The following is a 14,379-nucleotide window of genomic DNA, read 5'->3' as shown; positions in this document are numbered from 1 at the left end:
ACTTATTTATAGTCTAATTTATTTTCTCGACACATGCCCCTCTACTCTCATACTACCCTCTCTCCAATTTTATCAGTATTCAATTCTTTCTCTAACTTCACTAATATTTAGGAGATCAAATTTATTATTCTTTCTCTAACTGTACTTAAACTCAGGAGTCGGTGAGAGGGTTCGATCTTCTTTAATTTAACCACGGTGGCGGAAGACGTAGGCCCTCTCCATCATGACGTCCGAGATCGAGAATGCTTGCTCGACGTAGAACATTGCCGATCACGAGGAACCTCGAACGCTCGTCGTGGGAAGCTGGTTCAATTCAAAGAGCAGAGAGGGAGGAGGTTCTCGAAGGAATCCATGAGAATCCAGTGAATGCAAAGAGGAGCTTTTGTTCAGTGTGAGAAATTGAATGGGGTAAATGAAAATTTCCATCTAAATCACAAGGTAGACAGATCCGACGGATATGATGTAGACACGTATCGCAACTCCATCAACAGAACATAAATACTTTAATTTTTAAATTTTATCTCAATGATGGACGGTAAGATTGAGCCATCTCTGATCCAACGACCCATAATGATCTACAGAGTCAACAGCACGGACAACTGCCCAAGACAGCGCTTTCGTCCGTTATCTCTATTAATTATACCCAATCGTTTACCTATGGATCAACCTCCACATATTGAGTTGGTCTTCCGTTGGGTAAATTTGGTATGGCCTGGGCACGTTTGGCTCGTGACGGGTGGGCCACTGAGAAGTGAGAACGCACCCACTGTCACTGACTCGCGGCGGCCTTTACTTTGCCCGCAAAAGTCCTCCCTCCTCCAACACCCACTACAACATGCGATGTCACGTCTACCGAATCCAATTAATGTTGGCGCGATGCCGCATTAATAAATCTAACTCACCACCAATCCATCCATAGTCAACGCAATAGCTGCTCTCTATCCACTTTTGCCATTTAGCATCGAATCATGATCACGGTAAGCAATTGGGTATTCGGGTTGGATAAAGAGATCTAGTCGTTCAGGGAAAAGTAATGTCGTTCCGATTAGGGATAAAATCCCATCACGAGAAAAAAGTGGCTTTGACTCCAATGAAACGGGTGGTCGTCTTCCTCCTCCGTCGGGGTAGATTCGAAGGTGCTATAAAGAATCCTCCTGCCTGCCTTCGTTAATCTCTTCACTTGGATGCTGGCTTGGAAGGCGAATCACGGACGTTGGTCTGATGGGATACGCCAAGATGGACGATCAGATGGCAATCCAAGAGGCGGCCACTGCGGGGCTGCGCTCCGTGGAGAACCTCATCCGGCAACTCTCCGGTCAGCAGCAGCAGCAGCAGGTCGACTGCCGGGGAATCACAGATGCGGCCGTTTCCAAGTTCAAGAAAGTCATCTCCATCCTCAACCGCACCGGCCACGCCCGCTTCCGCCGCGGCCCTTCGTCGGCCGGGAAGCCTTCGATCCTAGAGGCGGCTGGGAAGACGCTGTCCCTGGCCCCCATGCCGCTCCGGGCCGTCAAGGCACCTCAGCACGCGCTTCCTCCCCGGGGATTGACTCTCGACTTCACCGAGCCGGAGGCCGGCGGGGAAGCCTCGCCGCTCGGTCAGTACGGGGAGAAGGAGCGGTTTAGCATCTCGACGCCGATGTCTTCCGCGACGTCCTCCTTCGTGTCGTCCGTAACAGGCGACGGCAGCGTCTCCAAAGGCCGCGGCCAGCGCGACAGCGCTTCCCTCCTCTTCCCTCTTCCAACCGCCTCTGTTTCTACCAGGAAGCCGCCGCTCTCGTCTTCGCTCAAGCGGATTTGCCTTGAGCACGGTAACGAACACTCTCACTCCGGGCAAGTCGACGGAAAGTACGCCGTCTCCGGCGACCCCTGCCACTGCTCCAAACGAAGGTAAAGAATTCAACAAACAGAGGCTAAGCAAATCCTTACACATCGATCTCCAGTTCAATTATATATCTTTTAAAGCAGGAAATTGCGAGTGAAGAGGACAATACGTGTGCCGGCGATAAGCTCGAAGGCGGCGGACATCCCGCCGGACGAATTCTCGTGGCGCAAGTACGGGCAGAAGCCGATCAAGGGGTCACCTTACCCACGGTAAACTCCTCTTAAACCCGTCCGATCTCTATCAAAGAGCTGCAATCCGATCTAACTCTGTTTATGATTCATATTTCAGGGGCTACTACAAGTGCAGCTCGCTGCGCGGCTGCCCGGCGAGGAAGCACGTGGAGCGGGCACTCGACGATTCCTCAATACTAATCGTCACCTACGACGGCGAGCACAGCCACACTCCGACGGACGGAACCGCCGTCGCCGGCTGATGCCGGACCTACATCCTCTGCGCCTCTTTTTATTATTATTATTATTATTTTGAAGTTTTTTCCTTAGAATCTGCCATGACTCAGTGTCTTGATGCATCAAGAATGTTCACCGAATAAAAAACTAGGAAAATTCAAGGAAATGTTACTCTCTGGTTGGGAGAGGGTGAGATGGATAGGAGATACATTGAGATCGCGGTCGTTAAAGTCAAAAGATGCTGACCCAACTGCTGCTGTCGTTGACCTTTATCAGCTGAGAACGGTAGTTTACAGTGGACGTGATGGCAGTGCATGAGAAATGTGGCCATCATTTTCTTCCAATGTCTTTAAGAAACACTCATTGAGCAGATACTTATAAACCCCACGACAGTGAATCAACGGATCTAATATATCTGTAGAAAAATTTAAAGAATTAACTGAATTAAAATTTTATCTAATTAACTTTAATTTATCTGCTGAGATTAACCTCAATATATAATTTTAAATTATAAGCGGAGGTTGCTTTTTTCTACTCAGTATTAAATGTAGATTGTAGAGTGGATGAATGCAGAGCGGTCGAGTCCAGAACGATTGAGTACAGAGTGAATAAGTGGTCAAGTAGTTGAGTGCAAAACACAAAGTGGTCAAATGCAGAGCGCAGAGTGGCCGAGCAGATGAGCACAAAGTGATCGAGTGTAGAGCGACCGAGAGGTAGAGCAACCTAGAGGCAGAGCGGCAGAGTAGACAAGGGCAAAGCGGCCTAGAGGCAGAGCAGATCAAGAGGCAGAGTGGACCGAGGCATGTGATGGAGGTAATTTTCTTGAAACATATTCACCCCACCTCTGGTGGTACTTCAAGATTTTCTAAGATCGTATGTTTCGTAGGATATAACGGTTAATCATGATACACACAACGGGTGGTCACGGCGAATTGAGACACACCCAACTACTATTAGGGGAACATCGTCGAGCAAAAGATGCACAACAAAGAAGGAGGAGGGGGACACAAGTCAACTTGGTTTAGTACAATCTGGACCCTAAATTTGCACCCTTGCACATCCACGTGTGTGAGAGAGCCTCTCCCCAAGTATTTGTTCACAACATCAATGCATGTGAAACAATATAAATCAACTAATATGCCTTGAAACTCCCAATATGGGACTAAAGTCTCATCCACAATGGAACTTCATTCCTCTTCCTTTCCACCTCTTTTCCATTCATATTTCTAACAATCCTTCACATGAATGGAAATAAGATATGTGATAATATTCAACAGTTAAGTCCAGTATAAGACAGGTAGATTTTACCCTTTGAGCATTCCCTTGTGAAGATCTGTTTACTTACTGGCTAATAGTAGACACGGTGTCCTTGAACTGTCTTACCGTTTGTGTAAGCATTAACATATCTCATCTCGGGCTCTCTCTGATATGACTTAGTTCTCATAAGTGTGTTAGTTCTTGGCTATGAACATGCCTGGTTATGTGAGAAGTTCTAAGAATTGTGCCTACAATTCTCTTCGAAGTGACCCCATTTCTTTTTCACATAGGTGATCTTGTAAGAGTATTCTACATTACTCTACTGAATCATTAAAAGTCGTGTGCTCAACCTACATCCTTCATTGATTCATTCGGTTGTTTCCCCATAGTGAGCAACTTTGACGGTACAATTAGGTTTTCCCTTTGAACCTAGTTCTTGGGATCTCTAGTCTGCATAGGTTGGATTTCCTTTGCACCAACATTTCCCATCAACATCAAGTCCATCCCTCACGATGAGGTTGCAACTAACTCTTTGTTTAACCTTTTGGTTAATGGATCTGTCAAGTTATCCTTTGACTTCATATGGTCAATAATGATAATTCTTGTGGAGAGTAGCTGTCTAATGATATTATGTCTACGACATATTTGTCTAGACTTACCATTATATATATGACTTTGTGTCCGGCTAATTGTTGATTGATTATCGCAATGTATGCAAATTGTCAGCACCAGTTTTGGCCATCTTGGAATATCTTCTAAGAATTATCATAGTCATTCAACCTTTTCACCACATTTGTCAAGGCCTACAAACTCAGATTTCATCGTGAATTTGGTTATTACAGTTTGCTTAGAAGATTTCTAAGAAATGGTTGCACTTCTAAGAGTAAATACATGTCCACTTGTAAACTTAGGGTCTTTTATGTCTAATATCTAACTTACATCACTATATCCTTCTATCACAGTAGGATATCTTGTATAATGCATTCCATATTCATGAGTATACCTTAAGTACCTCAATACTCTTGTGATCCCTTTCTTATAGTCAACATCTGGATTACTCGTATATCTACTCAATTTACTTACTGGCATATACTAAGTCTAGTCGTGTACAACTCATCAAGTACATTAGACTTCTAATCACTTGAGAGTACTCTATCTGAGAAATACTTTTTTCTTAATTCTTCGATAGATATTAACTTGTATCTATCGACGTTCGTGCCAATACAGTATCATCCTTAGTGAATTTCTCAAGAATCTTACCCATGTAATGAGACTGATTAAGAAAAAGTTCTTCTGTTGTTCTAAGAATTTTGATTCTTAGAATCACATCAGCTAAGCTCATGTCTTTCTTATTGAATCTTGAATTCAACATATCGTTAGTGGATTTAATTATCTTATCATTACTCCCAAAAATAAGTATGTTATCTACATAAAGACACAAGATGACATAGTCATTCTCTGTGACTTTAATGTAGACATATTTATCACATTCATTGATTTTGAATCCACATTCCTTCATGGCATTATCAAATTTAATGTCACTGCTTTGGTTCTTGTTTCAAGCTGTATAATGACTTCACCAATCTACAAATTTTATTTTTTTATCCTGACAAAGAAAACCCTTCAGGTCGCTTTATGTAGATTGCCTCTTCTAAATGCTCGTTTAGAAAGACTATCCTTACATCCATCTGATGCATTTCGACATTCCATAGAGCAACTATAGCTAACAATACTCTAATGGAAGTTATTCTCGACACCGGAGAATATGTATAAAGTAATCAAGGCATTCTTGTTGTCAGTATCCTTTGATTACCAATCTGGTGTTATACTTATCATTTGTGTCATCTGACTTCATTTTCTTCTTGAAGATTTAATTGCAACCTAGAGGTTTACTTCCTGGAGGAAGATCCATAAGTTTCCAAGTGTGATTTTGTAAAATAGATTCTATCTTAAATGCAATTGCCTCTCTTTAGTGAGGTCCATCAGAAGAACTTATTGCTTTTGAGTAACTACAAGACTCACTTTTCAACATGAAAGTGAGAAAATCTATTCCAAAGGATTTTTTCCACCCGAGCTCTTTTACTCCGTTTGAGTTCAACCTCGATTGGTTCATCATCTTCTTCTTCACCTTATGTTTCATATACTCGTTTTGAGGAGCTAGTTTCCTCTCAGATTTTATATGGATACACATGCTCGAAGAACGAGGCATTTCTCGATTCTGTTATCGAGTTCTTGTGTATTTTCGGTATTTGTGACTCATACACCACGAAGTGATACACACTACTGTTCTGTGCATATTCAATAAATATGCAATCAACAGTTTTTGGTTCTATCTTACTCATTTTCGGACTAGGCACAAAAACTATGACAAAACAACCCCATATTCGTAAATATTTGTAGGACGGTTATCTTTCATTCCACAACTCATAAGAGCTCTTATATATTTTCTTTCAGGGTACCTTATTTAAAAGATAATTAGCTGTTAACACAACTCCTCCCACGTAAAATTTGGCAGTCCAGACCTTAATAGAAGAGCATTCATCGTCTCCTTTAGAGTGTGATTCTTTCACTCAACAACACTATTTTGCCGAGGAGTATAAGGAGTTGTTATTTTATGTCTGATCTCATGTTCAACACATAATTCAATGAATGATGATACATATTCATCGTCTTGGTCACTTTGAACTACCTTAATCTTTTTGTTAAGTTGATTTTCAACTTTATTCTTATAGAGGGTGAATTTCTCTATACCTTTATTCTTACTTGAGAAAATACACAAAATAATACTTTGTGTTCTCATCAACAAAAGTGATAAAGTACTTATTACCATCACGTGTTGACATACCTTTTAGGTCACACATGTCAGTGTGAATTAGGTCAAGTGGTTCGTTACTTCTTTCAATATATTGAAAGGATAACCTTGTCATTTTAGCTTTAACACAAATTTCACAATTACTTCAGGTCAAGCAAGAATATAGGTATGCTTCATATGTTGATTAATCTACGCAACACATCGTAGTTAATATGTCCTAGTCTTACATGTCACAAATACAAAAACTCAATCATATAAGTGAAAGAGTTTGTACTTTTATTAACCTTAGGTGTAATTGTCATTACACTGAGCTTAAATAACCTATCAGTTACATAACCCTTTTCTAAAAATATTCCATTTTTCACATAACAACTCTGTCTGACTCAAAAATAATGCGAAAACTATGCTTACTTAGAAGCGATCTAGACACTAGATTCTTCTGAATCTCCGAAACATATATCACATCGTTGAGTGTCAACTCCTTACCTGAGGTCAACTTCAGCACCACCTTTCCTTGACCAATGATGTCCGAGGTTCCTAAGTTCCCTATGAATAGTTTATCTCCATTAATATTTTCGAAGTTGTGGAGTAGCTCCTTATTGCAGTAAACATGTCTGGTGGCTCCAATATCGATCCACCATTGTCGTGAGTTTGAACCCACCAGGTTCAATTCAGAGACCACGACGCAGAGGTCGTCCATTTCTGGTCCCTTATTCAGGTGGACTGCTTCTTCTTCAATTTTTTGCAGTCTGAAGACTTGTGACCTACTCGGCTACAGTAGTACCTCTCAGAGAATTTCTTGCTTATGTCTTCTCTGGGTCCCATCTTGGAAGTCTTGGGGTTCTTCCGTTTCAAGTTTTGACTGTGTCTGACCACATTGACTTTCACAATAGTCTGAGAGAACAATTTCATCTCCAAACTCTTACTATCTTCTTCAATTTGAAGATTAACCATGAGTTCTTCCATGTTCATCTTCTTCCGTTTGTGCTTCAGGTAGTTTTTGAAGTCATTCCAGCCGGGAGGTAGCTTCTCAATGATAGCAGTTACCTGGAATGTTTCACTTAGAACCATACCTTCTGAATGGATCACGCGCAAATTCACCTGAAGCTCCTAGACTTGGCTGATCACTGTCTTAGAGTCAACCATTTTGTAGTCTAGGAATCGGCTCACAATGAACTTGGCCCTTACATCCTCCGTCTTGTACTTCTTGTCCAAAGACTCCCACAGCTCCTTAGGCATCCTCTTCGTGCTATACATAGCGTACAACGAGATGGCAAGATAGTTGAGGATGTAATTTTGACAAAGGAACTTAGAATGAATCTATGCCTCTACAATAATGATAATATGAACATCAACACCCTCAACATGTTTGGGAGAACCAAGCCAGATTGAGAGTGGTCAAGTAGAAGAGCATTTTCTGCTGTCACCTCTTGAAGTTCAATCCAGTGAAATTTTCTGGCCTTTCCTGGTGATTGATTGACACAGTTCTATTTGGGGCGGAGGGGGCTTTCATGTATTGAGTTTATTGCACTTCAACACTTTATTCTGTGGCCATCTCAATATGTTCTATGATACAACTGTTAATCGTGATACACACCAAGCACTTATGATCACGACAAACTGAGACGCACCCGACTACTATCAGGGATACACCGAGGAGCAAGAGATATACGATAAAGAAGAATGAGGGAAAACGTAGGTGGAGAGCTTCATTTTTTATGTGTACATTCTTTGTGATCACAACCTCCTTATGTAGGAGTTCTGACCAATTGACAATGTTTAATGATCTACTAATGATCATTACTCACCGAGACTTGAAATGCCAATGTTTTACTCGATCGTTTACAGATTCTGTATTAATCACACACTTAAATAAGGAGAAAAATGATTTATGTGATAAAACATTGGTTTATTCGTTTAGACAAATTTTTGCCTCGACCTATTCGGCATTCAGCGCGTGTAGGTCATGCTCGTAGACGAGCCAACTTAGTTCAGTACAATCCGGACCCTAAATGTGCACCCCTATGCACTCACGTGTGTGAGAGAGCATCTCCCCAAGTATTTGTTCACATCATCAATGCATGTGATCAATATAATCAATCAATATGTTTTAAAACTCTTAATGTGAGAACTAAAGTTCCATTCACAATGGAGCTTCATTTCTCTTCCTTTCCACTTTTTTTCCATTCACATTTCTAACAAGTTGTAACCGTCCAAGACACTTATGATTTATGGTTAAAAAATATCAAGTTACGATTTGGTTTATGATTTACCACGGTTCGAGATTATTATTATTAAAATATTTTAAAAATATAAATTTATTAAAAATATATATAAAGATAGACTTGCATTTATTTAAATTGTCTAAGTATCTCTATGATTTTAAAGGAGGATTTTAAATCTTGAAAGTATCATCATCAGTATTTTCTTAAGTCTTGAGTGGCATAGCTTGCTCGATGTATCATCGATAAATTGAATATCATAATTCTCATTTGAATTGACTATTTTCTTATCCCTCCAAGGTTGAAATGATGAACCTTCTCTTCCATTATAAATGGAGAATTGAAGTTGAAAGCGATTGAGATTTCAAAACTTAGAAATGAGAATAGAGAAGATGGTGTGAGGATGATGAAATGAACTCTTTATTTATAAAATTTAGAGAATAACATATACTAAATCATAGATAAAAATGATTTAATAAGTTCAATTATTAAAAAACCTTTTCCCCGTAATCAAAATTGATTTTTTACTTATTTCCTCATCAAACTAGTATAAATGAACGGTTATAAAATTGAAATCCATTACGGTAATTTACCAAAGGACGTATGTAGATTTTTAAAATTTCCAAAAGGTACTTTAGTATTTACCAAAGAATGCACATTTTTAAGTGCATTTTCCATTTTATCATTTTAACAAATCTGACTTTTTCCTTTTCTCTGTCGTTTGTCACTCTCTTCTATTTCCTCTTTCCTATGTATGTAACCAATCTTATTTTTTCTCTTCTCTCTTCTCTTTCCTCTTTTTTTTTCATGTGTGTATGCATAACATACGCCTGATATACAAATCATATCAGGCCCAAGACTTTTAGAGTTTAGTTGATTTTTTGATAACATTTTAATACATGTGGAGAAGTTGAAATAATCAATAGATAACGTATTTGAACTCTTTGCAATCCCAAAAATTGATTTATTATTTATTTCGACTTCTACGGAAGTGTAAAATTGTAATAATGATGAATCAGCAAAATCCTCATACATAGGTCTTATATGAATTGATCCTGTCCGAGAGCGTGAAATTGGAAGCCGGGGAGGTGGCGGTTCCGCTGATCGGATGAAGATCTCGCTCCTATATGCAAAACAAACTAAATCAGGGAAGGGGTCCCTGGCGTTGGCCCTCCAACCCTCAAGTTAGAAACAAAAGGAGAGGAATTGAAAATAATAGATGCAAAGGTCAAAAGTTGCCTTTCTTCATACCTATCATACTCTTTTATACTTGTTTTAGTGACCCTTCATATGTCTTTGTTTAATGATATTCATTGCAGATAGAAAGCATTTTCGTCTTACCTTCTCCACATTCAATGATAGATGGAGTGTTCTCTTTTATTTTCTCTTCCCCTTATGAAGTATCCATTTTTTCCTCTTTTATTATACCGGTTCATTATTCACTTTCAATGGCATACTAGGAGCTGGATGGGTGACCCGCTCGGCCCGCCCTTCTGTCGATCGGGCAAACCAGATGTTGTTTCCTCTAGACGGCCGACCGGACAGCGGTTCCTCCGATCGATCTATGTAACCCCCTCTCACTCGGGCAACGCGGTTGAGCCTCTGAACCCTGACATTGACCATTTTGACTTTGATCTTCACCGTGGCCATAGGTGGGCTCCTCCTCATCGTCGCATCACAAGCCTTCTCTCTAAGTATAGTCGAAGGAGGCTGCAAGTTCGACTAACTGGACAAGATGTGTCTTTGGTGATTGTAAGGATCGTTCGACTCATATGTTTCAGTGGCCGATCGAACTATGCTTGGTCTTTAATTGTTGATCGGCCTATAAGCCAATGCCGCTTAGCTTCATTTTGCCATTGCTGGGTTCAGCCTTGTGACCCGTTCTTTGCGGCGATCGGGACGATGAGAAGCAACACTTGGCATATATTTTTCTTTTTCCTTACGCATCCTCAGGCGAGCTCGGTCTCGGGTGACGTCATCCAAATTTTTTGAAGACCGTGTAAATCCTTGATAGTTATAGCTGACCCCGCGACCATACCTTTTTAATTAAGCTCATTAAATGTTATTCGGTGAATGAAGGACACGTGTCCCTTACTGCTGCCACACGCTCGATATGACAGAAGGATATTCTCTTGTAACGAGGCGTGCGCCTTTTCAAAATCAACGATGGGATTTGTTGCTAGGTTTCCGTGGCTTTAGATCGGACGGTTGAGATTGATCGGTCGCGAGATTTATAAACCTCGCTTGTGTCGTCGACTCCCTCACTCTGCATCTTCGTCTTCAAACTTTCCAGCGACACTGCATTCTTCTTCCTTTCCGACGATCGTAGTGATCTCTCTAGTAAGTTTTCCGTACCCTTCAACCGGCTCTGTTCGTTGTTCTCAACGTCCTTTCTTTCAATTGAACTTCTTTGTTGTTTCTTGTTGACGCTTATTTCCGATGGCAAGCTCCTCTCAACCTCCTGTCTCCATCCTTGGGCTCTGGTACACGCCCATCGAGTTCAGGTTTGATGGAGGTGATGCTGAAAGTTTGAGAGCTACCTGTGAAATTCCTTCCGATTATCAAATCGATCTCCTTTTGGCCTTTGATTGCCCGAACAAGTCACCTCCGGATTTTGTATGCTTCTTTAGGGACCAATTTACCGTCGGTATGTGGTTCCCGATCCACCATTTCTTCTCTATTGTTTGTAAATATTTTCGTATTTCTCTCCATCAACTAGTGTCGAACTCCTTTCGATTGCTGTGCGGGGTCGTCGTTTTGTTCCGCCTGCATAATATTCCTTTTACTCCTAGGCTCTTCCAATATTTTTATTATCCCAAATTGTCCGAGCTGAGGACTTTTCTCTTCCAAGCCCGCATGAGCCTAGTTTTCTTTGATAAGATGTCGCCCTCCAACAAGTATTGGAAGGACTACTACTTCTTTGTTCGCTTTCTCGAGTGGCCGGATTTTCCAACCGGCTGGCAGTTAGAGGTGCCAAACCCTCTCGAGCTCAGGAAATATAAGAGTCGATCAGACTACCTCCATGCAGCTTCCAGTTTGGCCGATCAGAAATATCATATCCATAAGTTGCTGCTGGAGGGTGTCCTCTATATGTTCGGCCTATGCTCGATCTGCACAAGGCTTCCTTCCAGCCTAGGTATGCTTTTTCTTTTCCCAAACCTTTGAATCTAACTGATTTTTCTTCCTTTTGTGCAGCTCGAATTATGTTGCGAGTGTGTCTAACCAGCAAGTGTAAGTTCGCAGACGCAGACATCAACGCCACGGCCGTGGCCAAGGTAGAGAGTCGCGGTCTGCAGCGGTCGGTTCCCACGAGGATCCGCTCGGTAAGGAGGAGAGAACTCAAGTGCTGGGGAGCGACGCTGGAGGAAGTCGGATAGCCGCGAGCGATACGGTGGCTGCCACAGCGGACCTTTTGCCTGAACGGTTGTCCATGGTCCCAATCGCTATCGCTTCGGAGTCGGCAACTTCCGACTTGCCCTTGCAATACTACAAGAGGTGCCGAGTGGAAAGATCCTCCCGAACTGTCACTTCAGCCCTACAGACTCCTACCGCGGTCAGCTCTCAACCCTCATCCGAGCGGGATGATACTTCTCTTCCACCTTTTGAGCAAGGCCTTGGGGAACTCCCTATGTCCCTGTCCTCCGACCAGACACCTTCATTATCCGGGATGCCTCAAGGGACAATCTGCGCGTCGCCGACCACTTTCATGCTCCTGTTCTGCCAACGGCGCAGGTGTCCCGCATCTAGCCAGTCTCTTCACAACCCACTGGTTGGGCAACTTCTGCATCTTCTGGCACAAGTGGTCAGAGATCAATAATGACAATCCTCCACTTGTCGACTGACGAGTACAACCATTCGAACGACCCATCATCCCTCATCCTCGAGCATCAAATAAGAATACAAGGGTCGCACGCACAGATATGGGTTGATGCCCGAGCCCGTGCGGCGATTGTAGCTCTAGGGGAACTTGCTAATAACCACGCCTAGATGTCTACTGGGGTATGTATACCTTTCCTTTTTTTTCTCTCGTCCGCTCAGTTTGTATAATGTTTAGCGTTTTTTGCAGTATTGGATGGAAAGTCTAACCATGTGCCACAGACTTGCTTACCTGGAGCATGAAGTCCAGCAGCTCCGTGCTCCGAGCGATCAATCATCTGCTTCTCAAGCACAACTGGAGCAAATGAACCCTGAGATGACTTAGTTACGAGTCGATCTAAATAAGAGCTCTGAGCAGCTGGAGGTGGAGAAGAGCAAAGGCGTCGAGTAGACTGCACAGTTGGCTCAGCTGGACAAACATGTTAGCTCCTTCGAGTCCAAGCTCAACTTGGCCAACACTAGGAAGCTTCGGGCCATCGAGAACTTGGAGATAAAAAATAAGGAGTTCGGGTGTTGGCTCAGAAACTAAAGGATACGGAGGCGTCTCTGGACGCCGAACGAGAGGGAAAGTTGGTCGATTAGTCTGCAATGAACGCCCAATTGGACGACAAAGATTAGGAGATGGCGTAGTTGAAGGTAGACCTAGAAGCCTCCCGAGCGGCACTGCAAGTTTATCAAGATGCCGAATCCACGCGGTTTGAGGCACAGAAGAAGGCTTATCTCCGCTCGAACGCCTTCAATGATAAGGTCACCGATCGGGCGCTCCATCTCTTTAACCTTGCAATCGACGAGATGCTCAATCAACTGAAGGACAACGACGACATTCCAACCGCTCTCTGACAAGAAACGTTATCAGCCAGGACAAGATGATTGAGTCACTGTCTAACGACGTTTTGGTTTATCTTGAATGAGCCTGTTCGTGCGAGTTTTGCTTTTGTATTTTTTTTGAAGTATTAATGAATGATCGTTCGTCTGGTGAACCTTTATTTTTTTTATCCCTTTCTTGTCGTTCGACATTTTCAATTTCGACTTACATTTAGTTCATGCGTTGCCACGCAAACCAGAGCGAAATTGGGTCGCTTATGCACCCAAGTGTGGTTTCATGATCTTTTGATCGGCCACGGGCTATTAGATTTCATAGCCGATCGATAAGTTCCGAGTTGAAGGTCACCGCTCGACTTTTGATGGCGACAAACGTTTAAGGTCGCCGCTCGATCGTTAATGAAGACTGGGGTTTAAGGTCGTCACTGGACCGTTGGTGAAGGCTGGGGTTTAAGGTCGCCGCTCGACCGTTGATGAAGACTGGAGTTTAAGGTCGTCGCTCGATTATTGATGGAGACAAGGGTTTATAGTCATCGCTCAACTGTTGACGGAGACAAGGGTTTAAGGTCGCCGCTCAACCGTTGACAAAGACAAAGGTTTAAGGTCGCCGCTCGACCGTTGACAGAGACAAAGGTTTAAGGTCGTCGCTCGACCGTTGATGGAAGATAAGAGTTTATAGTTGTCGCTCGACTTTTAACTTGGCCGATCAGCTCAAGAGTTTGGAAAACTTGTTTTTTATTTATATCTGTCCTGCATTCAGAAGGCATATACACAAATACATCTATATTTACTTACGCACCTCTCATCCGACCCTATAGGGTTGGAGATGATTCACGCTCCATGGCCACTCGAACCTCCTTTTGTCTTCGTCCTTCAAGTAGTAGGCTCCCGAGTGTGGTTTTTGTACGACCTTGTAAGATCCTCCCCATGGTGCCTCGAGTTTGGTGACATCGCCGACCGACTTGATTTTCTTCCACACTAGATCTCTGACTTGGAAAGTCCTCGGGATCACCCTTCGGTTGTAGTTCTGCCTCATCCACTGTCGGTATGCCATTAGTCAGACGACGACTTTATCCCATGATTCATCCACCAAGTCGAG

At 42.4% G+C, this 14,379-nt stretch overlaps 1 protein-coding gene across 1 annotated transcript; it reads left to right on the top strand.

The window, feature by feature from the left end:
- Positions 1–666: 666 nt before the first annotated feature.
- On the top strand, positions 667–2,513 carry LOC122010327 (WRKY transcription factor WRKY51-like). The gene is made up of 3 exons (XM_042566818.1): positions 667–1,889; positions 1,968–2,093; positions 2,173–2,513. The coding sequence occupies exons 1-3, from the start codon at positions 1,222–1,224 to the stop codon at positions 2,315–2,317; spliced, it is 939 nt and encodes a 312-aa protein (XP_042422752.1). The 5' UTR covers positions 667–1,221; the 3' UTR covers positions 2,318–2,513.
- Positions 2,514–14,379: the final 11,866 nt, after the last annotated feature.

This window comes from Zingiber officinale, chromosome 8A, assembly GCF_018446385.1.
Source record: "Zingiber officinale cultivar Zhangliang chromosome 8A, Zo_v1.1, whole genome shotgun sequence".
In the NCBI taxonomy this organism is placed as follows: domain Eukaryota; kingdom Viridiplantae; phylum Streptophyta; class Magnoliopsida; order Zingiberales; family Zingiberaceae; genus Zingiber; species Zingiber officinale.
The sequence above is the reverse complement of the archived record's forward strand: the minus strand, read 5'-3'. Positions and strand labels throughout refer to the sequence as shown.